Genomic DNA, 22472 nt, shown 5'->3' with positions numbered 1-22472 from the left:
ACAACAAAAAAACTCTTTTCGCAAAAAAATATGAAGCTACCTGGTTTTCTATCTGCCTAAAAAACAGAAACGCACATTAACGCTTGCATTTTGCATGTAAAAACAATGTGCCAAAATGAAAAGTATAATCCATAAAAAAAAAATAGCCCCCAAAACCCCAGGTTTTTGACCCAAAAAATATGCTTAAAACCATATTAACATGTAATCTGACTGCCTCATCACTCACACGAAATGTCTTGTTGTCCCCTTTAATTTGATACCACATTGGAGGTTGTGATGCTTGCAGTTTTCAAAATGTCTACTTTCTCATGAAATCTCATGTGAAACGTTCCTTCTGCAGCCGTTCATATTCAAGTACATGTACATATCAATTAATTACATGTTTACATCCATGCCATGCAGGTACTGATCAATAGTAGGCCATACGGCTGTGATAAAGATGAATAGAGGAGAATTATTTTACATGGAGATTGATGTTTTGCTGGTGATAAGGGTTACTATATAATCTGACTTATAATGAAGGTAGCACTCATTAAATTAAAGACTACATGTAACTCAAAAAAAATTAGTTATACATGTACATGTATGTAATCTGAATCATGGGAATATCTATTCTTATAGGTTTATATGTATACATGTATATCCATTGTACAAAAACATGTTGCGTACCGGTACATGTACATGTACATGTTGCGTACATGTACGTATACTGTACATGTATATGAACATGTACCAGTACATGTGCATTGTACATGTACATGTACGGGTACATGTACATTGTACATGTTCTTTGCAGTTTATTGCTGTACATTGTAAAGGAAAACTGCTGTACATTGTAAAGGATCTTATCAAAGTATGGGTGTACTCTTTTGTACATTGTAAATTTTGCCAGTTGAAAATCTTAAATTGTTAGAAAAAAATAAATGTTTGTAATTTGTTTAACAAAGCATTCACCCTACATACACGCACAGTTATTTTGTTTTATTTATGAAGGAATAAGATCAGCATACCGGTATGAAAAATTCATATTTTTGTAATACTTTTGAACTAAAATTGACACACACAGTTTAATTTAAAATTCATCAACTAGAGAACCAAAAATAGGTACGACCTGACAATAAATACCTTCCATCTCTCTCCCCCCCCCCCCTTTCCCGAGCTGAAGGTATTTTTGTCCAAATGACGCAAATGTCTCTCTATAATGCATATCGCAGGTAAAAAAAAATAGCATCTAATTATAGCATTGGAGCGCGACGCATGTCTCTGTGTTTAGAGGCTTGGTTATTGCGGACGGCCAGCCGGCCGACAGCCCACGTTCCTACATGGTGCCGTGCCGGTCGTGACAATTTCATACATTGTTAATGTAAAACCAGTTGTTTGCCGGACAATTCCTCGGCTGGGCAAGCGTTGTAGCGTGTTCGTATCGAGTGGGGATCGACGGTCGAGGATATTTGTGTACACGTACATGTACATAATAATTTTGTGGGTTATATAGCGGCATTGCATATGCGATCTTGTCATGTCATTCTCATGGCCTCCAAATCTTGTGATGGCATATAGACAGTGTGCAGTACATGTATGAGGATGCCTCTTAAGCTGGTTCGTCTGGTTGCGCTATAACACTGTACATTGTGTACTGCCCTGTCAATATTTTTTTTAATGGACATCATTGGCATTGTCTCATGTCCTTAAAACATTAAACACATACACTGTATATGTATAATGTACATTTGCCTTACATGTTTCCAGCAGGCATTAGGGAAACTGTCTGCATTTTATAGCAGCGTCTCCATAACAGGTTTTTGGTTGGGGCAGGCTGCCTTGTTGTAAGTACCGTCGATATCAGAATTTTTAATAATCGATGCATCGGACTTTCCAATATCGAGAATATTCAATATATCAAATATCCCATGTAAAAGTTAAAGACAATAAGGATGACACTTTGATTACAAAAAAAAACAAATTTAAGTCACAATTTTTCACGTTTTTCTCTGGAGAATTTTTAGGCCCCTATTGCTCAAACTTTTTAAAACAAATCTTAGCACTGACAGTTTGTCCAGAACGGGCGGTTTCTTTTTTCACATGTTTGAGGTTTTACATTGGGGAGACTGCACATTCCAGCGAACGCAGAGCACAAAGCAACGCCGCTTGGCATTTCGCGACGTTTTATATTCACAAGAACAAGTTGCCAAGTACTCAGGGCCCGGACTCAGACTCAGACTTAGACTCGGACTGAAGGTGTGAGGACTCAAATTCAAGTCTGCCCTCTGGGCTCCTGACCGAGTGCCACCTGTGAAGTCATGCCTCAGCAACTTGCGATCACAACATTTGCCTGCTTTGTCCCTGCTAAATGTTAACTCCTCAGAGATCACTCACATGATTATATTGAACCTGTAGTTTGCATATTGCAAATGTGCACAAACATAGAAAGAGACTTGTCCCAACGGAACCCCTGCATTCTGTATTTAAGTAAGAAAAATCAGAGAGTTTAAACTGTATGAAACTTGGACGCAGTTTGCAAATACATGTACACCATGTGAAGGGATTTGTCTCTGAAGGAGTTTTGGTTCTGTGAAAAACCCCATCAGTTCAGTCTGAATGCTCGGCCTGTCGTCAGGTGATTTGTTTCCTGTCATGTTCACACCTCTGGTTCTTCTCAGAACCACTTTTCTTTTGAGAGTCACTTCACATGGTGTGATCCTGAAACGTCTCAGTTGTACTCTCCACCATAAAGCCTCAAGTTGCATTCAAGTATACATGTACATTGTACATGTACATGTACTTAAAGGGAATATACAGGGTGAGTCAAAACACAAGAAACCCAAAGTTGGGACCATTGTTTTAGTGAAGTTCTGCAGGTAGCACTCTCAAAATCTAGGATATGAAAGCCCAATTCATAAGCTTTCTTTTAGTACAAGAATCATTCAAATCACGTATGCACTTTTTCAGGTTACGGAATTTTAAACAACCACCATTTTAAAGTTCTTTCCACGGATCACACAGAAGGTGTGTGTTCTTTCAGCAAAACGAAAACAATTCACACACATCCCTATGTGATTTGTTTTCGTTTTGCTGAAAGAACACTGAACTTTGATCCGTGGGAATAAGAAGGGTGATCCGTGTGACAGAACCTTAAAACGGCATTTGTGTTTAAAATTCCGTAACTTGAAAAGTATATGAGTGATTTGAATGATTCTTGTACTAAAAGAAAGCTTATGAATTGGGCTTTCATATCCTAGATTTTGAAAGTGCTGCATGCAGAACTTCACTAATACAATGTTCCCGACATATATGGGGTTCGGGTTTTTTTACTCACCCTGTATACAACATAATTTGCTTTTGCTGTAATTTTCAGAAATGGATGGTTTTGGGGATTAGTATTTTATAGCAAATATTGTCACACTGACCTGTTTAAAGTTTCGTGTTCACAGATGCTGGAAAAACCAACGAAAACAAGCTGTTCTGGTAGTCTGGTTCCCTGACCCTACTTCAGACGGAACGGCTTATAGACATCGGGGAATTGACATCGGGGAATTGTCAGGTCAGGGAACCAGACTAACTGGCTTGCACCCATACACGGATGTGTAACCGATTGAAAACAAAATGTGGACAAACTAAATTTGGTAAATTAGGGGCGGTATTTGAAAAAAAAATCAGATTTTTTCCAACGATGGTTGGCCGATCATCGTTGGAAATGGATACAAAAATTCCACTTTTCTTGAAATTGACAGCACATCAGGCGCCATGATTTCATAGGATGCTTAAGACTATTATTCACTTACAGTCAAATAAAATATTTCATAATAATTTGGTAGTTTTGTTTTTTGATTTTTGCAAATGGTGTATAGCCTACATGTACGTTTAAGCAACCAAAATGCAAAACATCCATTGAATTTGGGGTACTTTCCCTGAATGCATTGGTTTCTGAACAATGTTCTTGTCTTACCTCTGGGCTGGTTTCTGTACTTTTGAAATCTACTTGGTACAAATGTACCGTACATGCATAGAGTGGTAGGGACGGGAACCAGCCTTTCGCAGGTTTTGCTTGTGTTGACATTGAGCGAAATCTGCTGTAGGCCTACATGTAAATGTTGATTCTTGAATTTAAACCGATGAACTTCTTCTGTGCATTGTATAAGACTATTCACTTGCCTTCTTTATGTGTAGGTCAAAAGCACCTTATTCTGGCATAAAGCTTTCAAAAGATTGACTGCCCAGCTGTTCTGGATGCCATGCATGAAAACTTGATGATGCTTTGTGACTATTCATAAAGAGTGCCATTTTGTGAACACACTGTATTCGCACTGGTTCGCATGTATAGAGTATAACACCAGTAAGTTCAGAGCAGATTTAAAGGGCCCATGCAATATATATTTTTTTGCAATCCTTGAAAATGCACCTTTGTGTCCCATTTAACCATATTTTCAATTACCATTTTGCCATTTTCTAGGGTATTTTGGTGCCTTTTGGATTTTTTTTTTTTGGCTAATGCAAATTTCCATATTCATGAGCAAAAAGGTGATGTCGTTTCATGTAGAAACCTCAATGTTACAGCTATTTCAGCATCAAAAGTTGCCAGAATTTTGGACGTTTTGCTATCATAAATTTTCATTTCTTTGGCGATTTGTTGTTGTGTCAGTACCTGGCAGTAAGACAATGAGTAAAATTTTCTCACAAATGTTTTCAATGAACATGTAGGAAAAATATAAATTAAGAATTTAATATGAACGAAAATGCAATTACCGTAATTAATAGCCATAATAAGCATAGGCTTGTCAATTGCAGGTATTGAACAGACACTTTACACTCAAAATCAGTAAAAGTCAATAAACATTAAGTAAAACAATTAGAAAACATAATACCCTGTACATAAATTGAAGTAAACAAATAATCCATGTCAATACACAATGCAGAGAAAAAATTGAATGACAAACACAAACAAAAAACATCAGATCAACAAGTACATGTACATGCGCGCCTGTGTCCAGGCACCGGAAAAGTCTTTACCCAGAGAGATCATCCCAGCCACCCCCACCCCTCCTCCTCCCTTGCCCTTTTCACCCCAGACTGTGCCCACTTCCTGGGCACTGTACCCACGGTCTGTGCCTGCTGATCAGGGTACAGCACATCACATCAACATCATCATCATCACCATCACCAACGCGCAACATGCACGCGTCTTGTATTGCCATCAGAGAAGGAGAGAGATTTTGTTTTCGTCCGGGTTTTTCCGTTCTCCAGTGCATAGCCCCCAAGATTTACATTGACGTCATTGTTCCGCTCCGGTCATAACAGCTTCTTTTTTTTTTTGCCTGACCCTTCTTATTCCCTCCTTTTTTTTCTTAGCTTGAGAGTGTCTGGCATTACAGCAACATGTGCAGACAGAAGGACCCTGGATGTTGGAAGAAAAAAACACATGAGAAGACTTATTTGTTTTCTGATTCATGGTTGTGTAATCTTCACATGACCTATTGTCAGATACACTTAAATAAGCTGAGATTGATATTACTTGATGCGCTACATGATATGCTGAAGAAGGAAACATTTCTGTATGGAGTTCTGTGCAGATACATGCACATACATGTACAATGTACATGTGAACGTGAATTATTGGCAGCGTTTCCTACAAAGAGTCTTAATATGACTATGTGTACATGTACCGGTACAAATTAATGTACATGTATAATTTAGATTGCCTGTAGTCAGGTAATAGCCTTCACGAGTCATCCAAAAGCGAGGTAAAATCTTCAGTTTTGGAACTTGTGTACATAGAAATGAAAGCTATGAAATAAAGTTAATTACAAATTAATACCAGTCTGCTCTGATGAATAATTAAAAATTTGTGATTAAGGCCAACAAAAAAAAGTCTCCGGTTTCTGGTATGCGCGCGCGTCGCCGTAGCCATGCGTGTCGGCAAAATGAAAAAGGTTTTTTTTCAATAAAAGATGATGTCTCAAAACCGCCAAACTCACTGGTTTGACTGGAATCCTGCTGCTGCACAATTTTAACATGTTTTTAGATGGGGTTATGATCGAGAATAAGCTTTATGTGGCCTCTCTGGTCTCCCATAATATTTGCACTAAGTTTAGTCGGGCACCATTTGCAGTCATCAGCCGACATTTGAAGCCAAAAAAAACAGGTGAAAAAAAAAAAAAAAAAAGCCGCATCGCCGCACCACTTTTTGGGCAAGCTCCATACCAGAAACCGGAGACTTTTTTTTTTGGGCCTAAACATACCCTAATGTTTGAAGCCACAAATAAACAAACACAAAAATGAAAGTGAGGCTTGGAATGCATAAATACACTAGTCTGGCACCATCCCATTCAACAGTTTACAATTTATAAAATACATTCAGGGAACATGATCCAAAATGGCTCCTCGTGAATTAAGTACCGTACATCACATGCGTTTCAAACAATTTTCAGCCTTGAGGTACATGTAGTTACAATGTACATGTATGACATGTTCTGTTGGGTCAGAATATTCTGATTTCAACCTGTGTTAATTTGTAATCGGATGATGTACACATGTTTCTTGCAAGTTATGACTAAGTTTTATTCATTGCAATGAGCTGGTTGTGTTTCTCTGCAATATGTGTTCCTTGGGGGCCACCCGTGACATTCACTGAATTTTGTACATGTATATGTTTCTTCTATCCCATGGCTCTTTTTGTTTGGACACTAAGATTTTAATTTTCTGGACATGGCTGAAAAATTTAAACATTTATGAAATTTATCTTAAAAACTGCAAGCATCACAACCTCGATATAATACGGAACAATTATAATACGGAACAAAAGGATACATGTATGATGTACACGTGTGACGGTCTCCACAACGACATTTCTAAAGGTGTAAAGGTCTCCAAAAGGATTTCACTAAAATATTAATTTTACAAAACTAGTAATTCTCAAGGTGTACATGTACTTACCGGTATCTGTTGCAAATTGAAGTATTTTATGTAAGGGACATTTGGTTAGAATTTCAACCCAGGAAAGTAATTCTGGTTAAAATAGGAGCATTTTGAATATAGCTTTCGACCCTCTCACGATTTTGTACACGAGAACAAAGCGATGTCTCCACAAGGATCGGGATGGGTGCACAATTGTAGTGCATGGCAGTTATGTCCCACATACATGCAACAGTAATTCTTGAAACATACACAGATAAAGGGCAAATGTTGTTGCAATTTATTAACCTACTAAAGTACACCCAGTGTTCACTGAGAGTGTTGATTTATTTTGCAAAATTGGCGTAATTCAGTGGCCTAATTCCATCCAGCAAGCTACAAGTACTGGTACACAGAGAAGTGTGCACGTTTGTGTACAATGATACAATCTAGAAATGGGTCAATTGCCCTTAATGCGGCTCATTATTCTGATGATTAACCCGATTACAAGTTGAGTGGTTAATATTTATCCGTAACTAATATTCATTGTGACAGCTATAGTGTCCATGAACTTGCTCCCTTTGTGAAGAGCCAAAGGAAAATAAATGTCAAGCTGTCTTCATGATCGTAGAAACTTGAACAAAATGCCAATTTATGTTGCATATGGGGGCAGGGACATATGTATAGGGTTGCAGACCAGTAAATAAACTGCCGTAGACACCACTGATGAATATGCCCACTTCTGAAATTCAGGAAAAATACTCACAACTCTCCCTTCTTTTTTACAAACCCTCAAGTTCACGGCCTGCAAGGTGCTCTAATACCAGAGAGAAAATTGGAGGGCATGCCAATCGTGATTTGGCCGGCGTAGGCAAATTTGGGCCTCCCATAGAGTTCACTGGTATGGTAGGTCATACTGCTCATGTCATTTTTTTTTTGTATCGACATGTATCAGTGCACTAAGCTGGCACTGCATTATTGGGAAGTTTTCTATTAAGGAAATTACCAGTAGGACCAAGTTATTGGGTCTTTCTTCTATCCCCATAGGGTCTTCGGTCCCAATAATAACTATTGCTCAACAGGTGAGTGGTCCCCACAATTACAGAACAATACTGTGGGGCCTTGTTTTAGGTTTCAAGACACCATTCTATTGCCTTACTCAAGCCCTTTTCACACTAGAGCCTCTCAACCCTGGTTGAACTCAACCCTGGGTGAACCCTGTGCCGGCCCGGGTTGAGTTTTAGATTTTTCAACCCAGCATCGTTTCACACTTGTTTTATGCAAATCAAGCTTATATCAATCACTACTGTTTTGAGCCCTGGCAAGAATTTCAACCCGGGGCTAAATCAATCTCAGGGTTGACGCAGGGTTGAAATTTTTCAAGTGTGAAACGATGCATGTTTTCAACCCTGCGTCAACCCTGCGTCCACCCCGAGATTTGTCTTGTGTAAAAAGGGCTTTCAGTTACTCCCAGGGTACAAAAAATTTACATGTACCAGACTATGCAGGCCCGGATTATCCCATAGTGCACAGTAGACACTGTACCTAGGGCCTCAAATATCCTCTCCTAACCAAACTCCTACTACTTGGCTTCTTGTGCTGACCCCTCTTTAAAACCGACGGCAGAGGTGTGAAAGGCGAGTTTCTGGTGCCTCAAAACCAGATTGCTCCAGGTAGGTGGAGCTCGTAAGACTTGGTCGTCAGTCCACCTAGGAGAAGGACTCTGATCGCAAACCCTGGTAGGTAGCACTCGTTAGCCTACCGGTAGGTTGGCAGTCTACCTAGTAGAATAACTCTGATCATAGTGCATTCCCCCAGTCATGGGTTAAATGGCACAGTGAGCCGCCTTTTGGTCGCCTGCCTAGCAGCTCGCTGAAGACTGGTATGGCCTCGTCTGCGTACTATGGGCTTCCCAGCAGCGCCTTGAGGGAGGCGTGTTTTCAGGGCGGATCTTCAGGCGCCGAGAAGACTCTGGCCACCCCCTGCAGCCCCTCCAGCCACCCCCTGCAGCCCCTCCAGCTGCCGGGAAGACTCCGGCCACCCCCTGAAGGGGTGGCGGAGTCTTCTCGGACGACCGTCCTGACTCTCTCATGCCATCAGTACCAGCTGTTGGTGGTCAAGTTGGTGGTGCTGAGGACAGTGCAACCTCTCCATCACCCTAATCTCTTCATCGTGCAGGTTTCTCCCCCTTTCTTGACGTCCTCATCGTTTCAATGGACACCCATAACTAACCTAGGGCCTCAGAAAAATATGAGGGCCTACGAAAATACCCCAGCGTGCCATAAAACACATGCATTACACCCACACGCACATGACCTACCCTACATGTACATGCATGTACCGGTACCGTGTTGAGAAAAAAAAAATTACTTTAACTCGTTCTGTGAAATTTCTGTCAACCCAATTTTGTATCATAATTTCCTTGAATGTACTTCTTCATTTTACGATGTTAACCCTAACCCCCAAATGGCTCTGAACCTGTTTTTCAGAAAGGGGGAAACCTTGTGTGGACCTGGCTTAGTCCACAGAAGGTTCACACAACCTGCATTGTGTGGACCTGTTTTTTTCTTCAGGTCCACACAACGATGGTAAGGTTGGAGAAAAAAACTTCATAACTACACACGGGAAAAGAACCAGGTTTCTACGGTTTTGGAGGTTACATTCTGATTTTGTTTGATGTCTAGTATAATTGACGGCCAAAAAACCTTTAAAACACCTGCACCCATTGAAAATTCCTCATACTGTTGGAAAGTACTCATACTCTACTCATGGCATACTCATACTCATGACAAAGTACTTGTACTCCTGGCAAAGTACTCGTACTCATGGCAAAGTAGTCATACTCATGGGCCCATGGCAAAGTAGTCGTACATGTACTCCTCAAACTCATGGAAATGTACTAGCTGAATCATGGCAGATGCGCGTACATCATAGAGCTATGTTAAATTACTAGAGCGCTAACTTCGTGTACCAAGTAATGCCTGCTGGACGCATCCATGTTTGTGCACAAACCTATGGAGACCTAGAAATTTTGTACGGCTGTTGTATGGCTATTTGCATATCTGCGTTTTTATTCCATACCGGTGGGTTATCGAAGCCAATACGCCCAAAACCGAAACGCACGATCAGCAAATGTGCGTGTCATTTTGCTCTACGCAAACAGCGCAACGCGTGCGCGTATTCCATGCAGATGATTTTTGCCGTCATGTTTTTTTAACAGTCAATGACGCGCTTAAGTTGTTTGCGTGTGTTCTACTTGCGCGTTGCATGTAGAGTAAACTTTCAAAATTCAATCCATCTAATTTCATTATGTTCTACAAACACGCACATGAATTCAAAATGCCTGCACCCAGGACGGCTTCAAAGCATCTCCTCGTACAGAATGACGAGTTAGCACTCTAGTAATTTAATATACATGTAGCTCTATGGCGTAAATGTACAATGTACGTGTGTGCAACTAACTTCTTGTGGTCTCTTGTGCAGCTTTTTTTGTACAGTTTATCCTTGAAGCATGTGCGTCATTATATCACTGGTTGTGTCATGAACAGTGAGCGAAAAACCAAAAAAAGATGCACACAATAGGCAAATCCATGGTTACTAATAACATTTTAAAGGGGAGTCTGCCATCATCTCTGTGCTGTTATTCTGTAAATTCATAGCATTTCAGCAGGATTTTTTTGTTGTTGATAGAATATCTCGTGAAGATTAATTTCTGTTGGTTTGGCAAAAGCCTGCTCTTTGATTCACGTGCCGGTGCAGTGAATGAACAATTGGCCGTTGCGATTTGAGGCTTTTGTTGCCGCGGCTAGCACGGAAGGCGACCAACCAATGCATTAAAAGACGCAAAAGGGAAAATGCCTCCCGGCTAGCCTGCGCCATCAAACCCGACAAACAATAGATCTTCCTCGGAGAATGCATAAAATGTGAGGTGAGAAATAAGGGGAAAATTCTCAGTCTATTAATAGCGCGGTGTCATTTGTCAGACAAGCTAGAAAGCTCAATCATGCAGGGTAACCTTAACTCTACATGCTCCCCAATTTTTATTTTTTTTTGACTGTCCAATTGATCATAATTCATGAGCAGCAGGACGCATGTATTCACTCCTTCGGAAAAAAATCCAAAGACTTTGTCGGTCATCCACAGATAAAAAAAAACGACGACGTTGAGTCTTCGTCTTCCTAGGATTTCTTTCCTTTTTTTTTTTGGCAAGGGGTATTTGCACTTAAGTCTCCAGCAAATTTAGCCAATTCTGTGGAGTTTTTTTTCTTATGGAGACAGTGCATGTCAGTGAACTTGCAGCGTTGTCATGGATACCAATTTATTTCTCGAATCCGGGAATAAGTAATGCCAATTGTTGCAGTGTCGGTGTACTGTAAAATGCATACATGCACATGTACAGTGTGTAGATGGGTTTTGGGAATACTAGCGAAGTGTACGAATGTCCCATGTTCACTTCATGTACATGTATTCTATAATATTGTATAGTACATTTTAAAGTGCATGCATACTGCACCATACTGTATGTCTCTTATGTCTCTACACATACATGTAGAACAATTCAAAGTTTAATAATGATATTTAATGTAAGATGGATTTCTAAAATATGTACAGGTTCATGTACTGTACATTTATGTGTGTGCCTAGGTACCAGTACTTAACACAGATGTACAATGTACACATGTACATGTATACTGTACATGTACATGTCGCTTATTGCCTCTGTCACGCATGGTAACACAATTTAAATTAAATAATGATATTTAATTAAGTAATGGATTTCTAAAATGTTCTGTACACTTACATGTACATGTATGTGCGTCCCGAATGTGTACATATTGTACTTTACACAGATGTATGACTCTAATAAACATGTAACACAATTCAAAATTTAATCATGATATTTAAGTTATAAAGTGACATGAACAGCATTTGTGGAAGCTATTCTGAATCCAGGGGATTATACAGAAATCCGTTATTATTGATGGACAAATCATAAAGACAGGATTAATTACACAGAACAAGCGAACAGTGAAATATTCAATTACTTAACAGTATGCGGTTTTTCTCTACCTTGTGGTTAAAGGGAATGTACAACATTTGCTTTTGCTGCAATTGTCAGAAATAAATGGATTTGGAGGATAAGTATGTTAAAGCAAATATTGTTAAACTGACTTGTTTCACTTTTGAGCTTGTAGATGCTGGAAATACCAAGAAAATCAAAATGTTCTTGTTGTCTGGTCCCTGACACCCTTTAAGATGAAACGGAGCAATTTATAGACTGGGGGAAATTGAAAGGTATAGAAAAATAGTCTAGAAGGTTTGTACCCCTTCATAGGTGTGTAATCAACTGCAAAGAAAATTCGGAATTACTAAATATGAAAAATTGGGAGTAGTTTTTGAAAAAAAGAAGAAGTTTTTTCCAACGCTGGTCGGCCGACCAGCTTTGGAAAAATACAATTTTTCTTGAAAATGTTAGCACACCAGGTGCCACGATTTTACAGGATGCTTGAGACTGTCATTCCCTAACGATCCAGTAATGCATTTCGTGATAATTTGATCATTTCGTTTTTTGATATTTGCAAAAGTTGTATCTTCCCTTTAAAATCTTTGGGCTGTTCCTCAATTTCCCTGTTCAGAGGACTGTCTAGTGTTATACATGGGTGAGATAATCACAGGTTCCTTTCAAGTTTTTTCGAAAAATTTATCACAAGCTGATCGTAAGTTAGCCAGTCCCAAGCCAGGTCACAAACTGTTCGAAGGAACCATGACAACGGCATTTCTTCGTTGTTTTAATTTCTTCCCCTGTTACGTGTGGTTGAACTTATGATTTTTTTTTTTGACCGGACTTATGGGTTTCCTGCACAAGTACCGCCTTTAAAGGGAATATACAACATTTGCAAACATCGAAAAATAAAACTACCAAGTTTTTACGAAATACCTTACTAGGATGTTGGTAAATGACAGTCTAAAGCATCCTGTAAAATTATGTCACCTGGTGTGAAGTCATTTTCAAGAAAATGGTATTTTTGTATACATTTCCAACGGTGGTCAGCCGACCAGCGTTGGAAAAACCTAACTATTTTTTCATCTACTGCTCCAACTTTACACTTTTTTCAGTCCAAATTTTGTTTGCTATTTGTAACATGTTCATGAACGGGTGCAGGCCAGCTAGACTGGTTCCCTTACCTTACAATTTTCCGGCATCTATGAATTGATCCATTTTATCTTTAGTGGAGTCAAGGAACCAGACTACTTGAACATTTTTGTTTTTCTTGGTTTTTCCAGCATTTTCGAACACAAAACTTCAAACATGTCAGTGTAACAATATTTGATCTATTATACTAACCCCTCAAATAGTTCATTTCTGAAAATTAGAGCAAAAGCCAATGATGTACATTCCCTTTAACGGTAAGAAAAGGAGAGTTAAGGGATACCACTGGGAGAGACATTAAAACGCATCGGCGACGCCTGACGCTCACGCGAAGACACTATAACTTTGTGCATATTTAGAATAAAATTAGTTATATGCAGTTGATTTTGAGAAACTTTACCCAATGGCGTAACTCCCCTTACGCAACAATTTATTGCGAAATTTGCGCAACATTTCACGCTGCGCAACATTTTACGTATGAAACATTTCACTATTAAAACTTCCATAGCGCGGAAGTCCACCACTTCCACAATAAATTATGGTGCAACTTGAGCAATCATTTTAGGTGGCTTAAGTTGTGGCGAAGTGACAGTGAATTATTTTAGTAGCAAATCATGATCATCATGGAGCCTGTTACTGCACAACTTATCAAGGTTGATACAAGACAGTAATAGCTGTTTGTTTGAGGTGAACAAACTGCTATTTTATTTGTGAAAGACTTTTTTGAGATTCGGAAGAAGTCGGAATGGCATAAGCTACGCAATGTTTGGTGAAATTGGCTGCGGTACGCGTGTGCGTTGTGTCCCATCCATGGGGTTCTCGAAAGTGGTAAAAAGCGCCCTCTTTTGTTGGTGCATGAAGCCCATAATGGAGTTGACTACAGCACTGGTAGACACCTGTGTGCTCTGGGGGTGCAAAAGAGATTGCGCACCTTAATTTTAACAAATTCATTACAAACTTTGTCAATCCGACGTGTACCGGTATGCTGTCAGATTGATTGATGCTTTTGCTCACATGACTTCTTTATCATAATTGTATAGCAGAAAACATGAGAATTTACCTTGAACCAAAAATGTTGTGATTTTTTTTGTTTAATTAAAAAAAAAAAATGGCTTTTAAAGCATAACTCTTGCATTTCTCATTTTGTTCACAGGTGGAGAAGCTCATACAAAAGATGCAGGATGAGAAGAACGGCGTGCCAGTCCGTACAGTCAAGAGCTTCATGTCCAAAGTGCCAAGTGTCTTCACAGGTGCGTGGCCTTTACAAAGCATATCGGATCATTTGCTGTTAATGCGTTTTGTTGATTTCTATTAAGTACACCACTCAAAATCCAGAGAAAAATGTTCAAAGCCTAACCTGTCGCGGTTTCAGCTCAGCAGGCTTTACATTTTGGCAGAAAGCAGTGAAAAAAACCTGCACAACTTGTTGACCACAAAACATACTCTTTATTTCCAAAAATCAGTCAATGGACAAATTGTTTCCCATATTTCTCAATTTCATCTAAATGACAGCAATAATTTCACAGGGTGTTTAGTACCAGTATGGTCTTTAATCCAAGAAAGCTTTTTGATAATTTGGGATAAAGTCAAATTACAGTGGTTGATTCCCCCCCCCCCCCCCCCCCCCCGTCAGTGACCGAAATTTTCTCAAATAAGGCCCCCACCACCCCACCCCCGGCAGTAACCTCTCTGGATCTGCCTTTGAATGATCCTGTGTGCCTTCAGCAATGGCTCTGAAGCAGTTCACTATTCAGTGCACCACCAAGCATTTGCTTTGGAACAGTTGTGGGTGCAGGATTTTCCCAAGGTGCTGGCTTGGGTCTTGATTTGGAGATTTTCAAAAGCGCGGGGGGGGGGGGGGGGGGGGGGGGGGGGGAGCTGCAGCGTTGAAGTCAATACATGCACATAAAAAAATGAAAGACCCCAAATAACAATGAATCAAGATTTGCAATATTGAGTGATTGAGTGATGATATCACGCAAGGAACTTAAGGCAATTACCGGTAGATACAATCAGTTGGCAATCACGTGTCTGTAAATAATAATAATTAACATTTATCATGAAGAGAGTGGGTGGTTTTGTAATTTATAGTTGTGGCTTCAGGCAAAAGTAAGGGGTAGGGGGATTTTCTTAAAAGGTGAGGGCAGCTCAAATGATTTTTTATACACGTACAAACATGTAGCGCATAGTTTTTAAGAGTGCTGCACCATTCTTTCAGCATGGGGGTAATTCTCAATTTTTCCAGTCAGCTTGGGGGGGGGGGCTCCGCAGGGGGAGGGGGAGGGGCTGCAGGGGGAGGGGCAGGGGGAAGGGGGGGTTGACTGCTTGGTATGGATGAAGACTGACTGACATGTCCATGTTGATATTTTTGTCTCTGCCTTTCCTGACCATGTTTACAGGTGCTGATTTAGTTCAGTGGCTGATGAGGATACTGGATGTCGATCAAGGTGAGTTCATGATAATTACGAGGCTTTCCAAAACTCTGGCTTTGTCTCTTATTTCAGTTGATTTCAAGCTTCAGGATCACTCACAAGCAGAAGCCTACACTGTCCAAACCATTCTCTTAAACTGAAGTACATCATAAGATTTTATGTTGCTTGAGCAGAACATGAGTCACTTGGGTCGAGTCCGAGTCCTAGTCTGGCATCTCTTTGGTTGAGTCGGAGTCTGAGGGTTGAGTCATTTGGGTCGAGTCTGAGTCCTAGTCTGGTGTCTCTTTGGTCGAGTCGGAGTCTGAGTGTTGAGTCATTTGGGTCGAGCCCGAGTCCTAGTCTGGCATCTCTTTGGTTGAGTCAGAGTCTGAGTGTTGAGTCATTTGATTCAAGTCTGAGTCATGAGTGCATGGACATGGACACACATACATGTAAAGTACATACAGGGTGAGTAAAAAAAAGCGAAACCCAAATGTCGGGACTTCTGTTTTAGTGAAGTTCTGCTTGTAGCACTTTCAAAATCTAGGATATGAAAGCCCAATTCATAAGACAAAGACGAAGCTGTAATTTTCACGGCAACGTTGGCCCCACCCCACCCCCAAAAAAACCCTTCTTCCCCCTTTTTTTCCCTTTTAATGTTCAGGAAATAAATTAAAATGTTGGATATCTCAGCCATTAGCTACCAAATTGCTTGAGCCCCCTTGGCGAGCCCCCTTGACCCCCCCCCCCAAAAAAAATGATTCTGGATCCACCCTTGTCCCTGTAGAACAGAAGCACCGTACCTCCAATATGGCTGCCGTGCAGAGTGTTCTATCACATGAGAGGCCTCCAGACTAGACTGATAGTCCTTGCCCTTCCTGCTAGTGCTAGCATGAGAGTGTCGATCCTTAACTAAAGGTTAAATGCATCCCACTCACTCACATTGTCTTCAGCCGTGTGGGATTGGGAAGGCTAATTCATGGGTTTTTTAAAAGATCACTTCAGCAACTTTTAACCATTAGTGCATTTCAGTCCATTTTGAATTCAGTGCTTAAGGCTAAAGTATGCAACGGACGCAAGACAGACTTCAAAGCATGTTTAAAGAAAATGGCTTTACATGTAATAAACTGAAGTTTAAGTTGGTCCAGTAATGTATATTTTATGGTGTGCTTTCAAAGGTACTACAAGTAAATGATTGTTGCAGGGCGCAGGGTATTGACCTACATGTACCGCCGTTTGCGAGTTACCACGCCCCTTAGACAACCCTATGGAGTTTTGTTTGTCTCATATTTTGTGCGTTCCGCGAACCATTTGTATGTCATGTACATGTAATTGGACAATATTTCACAAACTGCGTTGACGCGATTCTAACACGATTCTACCACGATAGGTCAATTGAATAGAAGCCAGCATTTTTCAACACGTATTAACAACTCATAGAAAGCTGAAGGATTTCCAAGTCACTTTGGGTAAAAAAGAACTTCTAGGGCTTTGCTGAATTCGAACATTCAAAATGTCATTTTATTTTTTAATTCAAAAATAGCAGTCTCAAGGAGATGATGAAAAAAGTTTGTGTTGTTTTTTTTGTGTATCAAATGCCACAATTTTGTTGAAAGTCACTTTTGCGTATAATTTAGGAGCTTCCATGAGAAATATTTGCTCAAAAAAAGGTTCTCTTTAAAATCTGTCAAAAAAATCTGCCAGTCTGCTACCTCTTCTTTCTATTATTTTAATAATCTCTTTGTGCAGGAGCACACAGATCCCGATCAGCTGCCACTGTACAATGCTGTAGGATGACGCTGATTAAATCTGATCGGTGCATTTTCAAAATTTCTTGAATATTCGCTCGAGTCCAAGTGGGATTTATCGAATACTCAGTTATTCGAAAATGTAAATCTACAGGCTTTTAAGCTTCCAGACAACAAAGATACCATTTACAGGATTTTATATTATAATGATTTCCTGGGTCTTATAATTGTTGAAAACATACCAGTACATGTATAAATTGGCTTTCTTGAACATACATTGTACATTGTAGACAATGTACCTCAAATTTTCTGCAGAGATATCAGAACCCATTTACAGTCTTGCAATTTAAGCTTCTGTACTGATGACGTCACACTTTGTTGACGTGTGCACTTGTCTATGGGGCTACGGAACCGTCATCCCCACCTTGCTCCCATAAGAAAGCACACATGTAAACATGCAACCGTGCAGATGGGGTTGATGGGGTACTGGTACGTGTACTTGCGTAAAAAAATCACACGTGTCAACATGCAACCGTGCGGATGGGGGTTATTGGGTACCGGTACTTGCATTGTTTCCTCTTTAACCCTAACTCCCTAGCATAATTTACTAGGAACCATACCCATCCAGGCAAATTCCAACACCCACATGGGAAATCGTTCACACACACTGTTGGACTTAGTTTCTGGAGGTATGCCAACCCCAGTGTAAAAGACCACCAGTTTAGGGGTACTGTACCTACATGTATCCTAACAGATTACAACAAAACCTGCTGTTGGGCTTTGATAGGTTGAGTTCAGTTAGGGTTAACCCTCTTCTTTCAAATTTCCCGTCCGGATTACCATTTAACAAAGGTCGACTTGTGGGATACCATTGATCCCTTTGTATGAGTACCCAAAAGTTACATGTAGCTCTTGTTAGAGCAAAGTGTGACGTCATCAGTACAGAGTCTTATCTCAGTGACCATGCATATAACGTGTACGTGTATGGGCTCCGTGCAAAAAGGAGAGTGGGTGTTTTTTTTTAACACTTTCAAGAACCCAGTAGACGGGACACACCCCATGCGCATACTGTTTCGCGGGTGTATGGTGCAAAAGTTCGCATGACTAACTTAATTAACCATGTTCACAAAGCCTCAGTGTCTTCACATGAGCATCAGGCGTCATCGGCGATGCGTTCGACCACCAACGTCTCTCCCTGTGGTCTCCCCAACTCTCCCTTCCTTACCGTTGAGGGGGTACTCATTTTGTGTGATATTAATGGGAAGAGACAACATTTGCAAACATCAAAAAACAAAATGATCAAATTATCACAAAATACCTTACTGAATTGTTAGGGACTGACAGTCTAAATCATCCTTTAAAATCATGGCTCCAGGTGTGCTGACGTTTTCAAAAAAAAAAACTGTATTTTTCCAGCGCTGGTCAGCCGACCAGCGTTGGAGAAAACTGGCTTTTTTCAAAAACTGTTCTCATATTTAGTTATTCTGACTTTTCTTTGCAATTGATTACACACCTGTGAAGGGGTACCAGCCTGCTAGACTGATTCTCTGAGCTTACAATTCCCCAAGTGTATTAATTGCTCTGTTTCATTTTAAATGGGGTCAGGGAACCAGACTACAAGAACATGATAGGTTTTCTTGGTTTTTCCAGCATTTACAAGCCCAAAACATGAAACAAGTCAGTTTAACAATATTTTCTATAACATACTAATCCTCCAAATCCATTTATTGCTGAAAATTACAGCAAAAGCAAATGTTGTACATTCCCTTTAACAAAATCACAGAATTTGCCTCAATAATAGGAAATTCTCCAAACACAGAGGATTGGGTGCAAAAAAAAGAGAGACAGTTTGGTTGCTGAATGGTTAAGCCAGGTTAACTTCATCCAGACCGCCGACATTGTGTTCAACATTTTCAAAGTCTAGTCAGTTTGCTCAAACCAACTCCAACGACCAAATGTAGACATTGCAAAAAAAAACACGCCATAAAGTTTCATGTCAAATTTATTGTCAGTTGTCTGTATGCCCCGATAGAAAATGGTTGTTAAATTACCATATGTGTATTCTTGCTAGTTTCCAAAATGTACGTTCTTTTCTTTGTTGCGTATCAAGCGAAGGTATCAGTTGAAGGAACCCAGTAACTTGTACTTTTATCATCAAACACACACGGAACTTTGACCCTGCCCGCTCTTGAATGACAAAGGACAAGTTGAAAATAATATTACATCCATATCAGTTAATAAATATCCCTTGTTATCAGATCTACTCTTTTATATTTGCGGTCAGAGTTCAGGTACCTCCTAGTGAGTCTCACACATTGAAAAGACCCAGATTGGACCAATTGTCTACGTAACTTTAGCTCCGATATTTGATATTGTTGCTGATGATGACCTGATTAATTTTGGTCCACAGTGCAATTTGTCATACAGGTACATGTACATCATAATTTATCTTCAAGTAAACTTGAATCCTCGATCCTGATTGGTCGATCCATGGCAACAAGCCGTGCTACATATAACCATGTAGCACGGCCTCGGTCCATACCGCACTCCGCGTATTGCGCTTTTCTAAGATACGAGTGCCATTCCGTACAACACGCACGTGCAATAGGATATCCGCTGAAAAGTTTGTTTACAGCGTGTGTGTTCCATCTTTACTGTGCGTCAAGTACATGTATGCTTGAAGATAAATAAGTTATCACGCTCGCGTTCGTGAAACACGGAAAATGTAGTGCGTCTGTGTCCCACATACCACTCGACTTTCGGCCTCGTGGTATGTGGGACACAGACGCACTTCATTATTCCTTGTTCCACTCGCGCTCGCGGGATAACTTATTTAATTTGATTCAAAGAGGTCCTTTTATGCATCTGCACCCGATTTCACGAAGCGCTGCGACGCGTTGCAACCCAGTTAATGACGTGTAACACGTCGCAACCCGCGATGCATCGTATGATCCATTTCACGAAACTTGCGATGTGTTGAACGCGTTGTCAACGGCTTACAATACGTCGCAAGTTACGACGTGTCTAGTAGTCATCGCAAAATGCGTAGTGTCCTTTTCATAGCCAGTTTATGCCATAAAAAAAAACATAAACGAGACTATTATACCGAGACAGTGTAAAGTTGTAAATGGAAAATGCATTGAATAATTATGAATTAGCCTGGAATATTGCAGTTGAAATTTCAAAGTAGCTATACAGTCCACTGAGAGCTTATTTTCCTTTAAAATGGCATTACATTTTATACAATTTAGAGAGGAGATCCGAGGATTCTTTGTTGAATATCAGATGACTATTTACTGCACGCTGACTAAACACATAAAACAGCCACCACGACGCGTCGCTCTTACAACGTGTTTTGTGAAATGGATCGCAGGATGCGCCGCAGAGCTGTTATGCATCGTAAGTTACGATGAGTTTCGTGAAATCGGGGGCTGGTTTACACATTGGAATGGATTTAGCCCATTCGTTGGCATTACAGGATAATCCTATATGATAGTACTGCCCTACTCACAAGCAACTTTACAACATACTCGTTATATATACTCGTGATATCGGCCATATTTATTCCCATTCATAAATACTTTTCGGACAGAAAGTAACAAAATTCCAACAATTTGGTTCAACAATTTTACTCCCCTCTGACCATGAATGGTATGTGCTTCGTGCGCATACTGTCGTGCTAACACCCTCCTTTTATGGAAATTGGCGTGCACGCAGCCCGTACTGTGGCACAGAAAGTGAAACATCTGATGCTGTGACATAACATTTTATCCAAGCATAGATACATGTACATGTACATGTAAAGCACCTGTCACATAGTTGCGAATAGAGCTAACTTATGCCTAGCTTACTGAATTTTTTTCTCGAAATTTGGCAAAGTCCAGATATGCTCAAATTCTTGGCCAAAATCTGGTTTTTTTAGCGAACTCCTGACGTATAAGACGAATGCCCAACGAATGAGGAACGAATACTGAGCATTTAACTAGCGTCCGTAGTAATGAATGACAGCGCATGCATAGCGTCCATCCAACGAATGCTGTATGTTCGCAACGAATGGCCAATGTATGCCTAGCGTGGTGCAGCCGGTCACGTGACGTGTCTCTGCTGACCCATAAATACGCTCTCCAAGTCCCCGTCGTCACACTTCAGACAGTCAACATCTGCACGTCACCTTCACTGACCTCCTATGACAAAGTTCCTTGGGTTGGACGTATATGTGTACAGCTGACGAAGAAGCAACCTACACCCAACGCGCGAAGCGTTCACACAGCGAATGCTCAACGTATACATAGCGTATTGATCACTACGTTGTCGCCCGCTCAAAATTGTGAACATGTTCAAAAATTGTCCTAGACCCCAGCACACCTCTGCTAACCCCTACGAACTGCTAACGAATACAACTTATGCCAAGCGTGTCACGAAAGAATGACAACTTACACGAACGTACACCCAAATTTCCAAAAACGTCGGGCACACGTTAGCTCTAGTCGCAACAGTGTGACAGGGCCTCAAGGCTCAGAGATGAGGCATTTGATTAAAATAAAAAGAGAGACACAATTTAACCAGTATGCAAGGAAAATCAGCAAGACACAAGAGATCAATGGGACCCACCCACGTACTGGCTTTTTAGCGCCCCTAGCCCCCCCCCCCCTCATTTTACTCTCATTATTATCAGGGATTCTTGTTCAGTGTAAGACAAGGTGTGGAACAGCCAGTACACTATCTGCCATCTGCAAGACCTGGGGACAAAGATGCCAAAGATGAAATTTTGAAGATAAAAAAAGAAAAAGTAAAAGCAACAAAATGATACAGTGGTCGTCATAAGATGAAGAAACCTGTTGGTGTGATTTGCAGTTCATATCCGTACATGGCGTGTATATGTACATGTTAATGTACATGCAGCATGCTGCCTCGCGGTGTTTGAGACTGCGTTGCACTGCGTAACAGACCCACAACCCCCGCATGAATAAAACCCAGAGCCCCTCTCTCTATCTCTCTGTTAGCCCTGCAATGCGTCCATGCAGCGCCGCACTTAGTGTCACCGCGTTTGTAACTGATGAGCACGGCATTGCCAGATCGGACGAGCAAGGGCACCAAGGGGGGAATAGAACTGATCAGGTTACATGCGGGTAGTAGCTTGAACTTTCAATTGACCTCTGCAATGTGGCTTTTGTTATTTCTTCATCTTTTTTTTCCCCCAGATGAAATTCTTACAAAATAGGTAAAATGTTAATTGAGTGCTTATGCGAGTTGAGCCGCATTCTTTTCTCTTGC

General features: G+C 40.5%; 1 protein-coding gene across 9 annotated transcripts in view; it reads left to right on the top strand.

Annotated features, from left to right (window-relative positions):
• Window positions 1-22472, top strand: part of LOC119740773 (regulator of G-protein signaling 7-like) — a 132061-nt gene that overhangs the window by 15512 nt on the left and 94077 nt on the right. For all 9 annotated transcript variants that reach the window (XM_038216189.1, XM_038216188.1, XM_038216193.1 and 6 more), the window contains exons 3-4: window positions 14193-14289; window positions 15439-15486. In XM_038216189.1, coding sequence (XP_038072117.1) covers window positions 14193-14289; window positions 15439-15486 — 145 coding nt within the window. The remainder of the gene's footprint in view (window positions 1-14192; window positions 14290-15438; window positions 15487-22472) is intronic.

This window comes from Patiria miniata, unplaced genomic scaffold, assembly GCF_015706575.1.
Source record: "Patiria miniata isolate m_02_andy unplaced genomic scaffold, ASM1570657v1 HiC_scaffold_5, whole genome shotgun sequence".
NCBI classification, from domain to species: Eukaryota; Metazoa; Echinodermata; class Asteroidea; order Valvatida; family Asterinidae; genus Patiria; species Patiria miniata.
The sequence above is the reverse complement of the archived record's forward strand: the minus strand, read 5'-3'. Positions and strand labels throughout refer to the sequence as shown.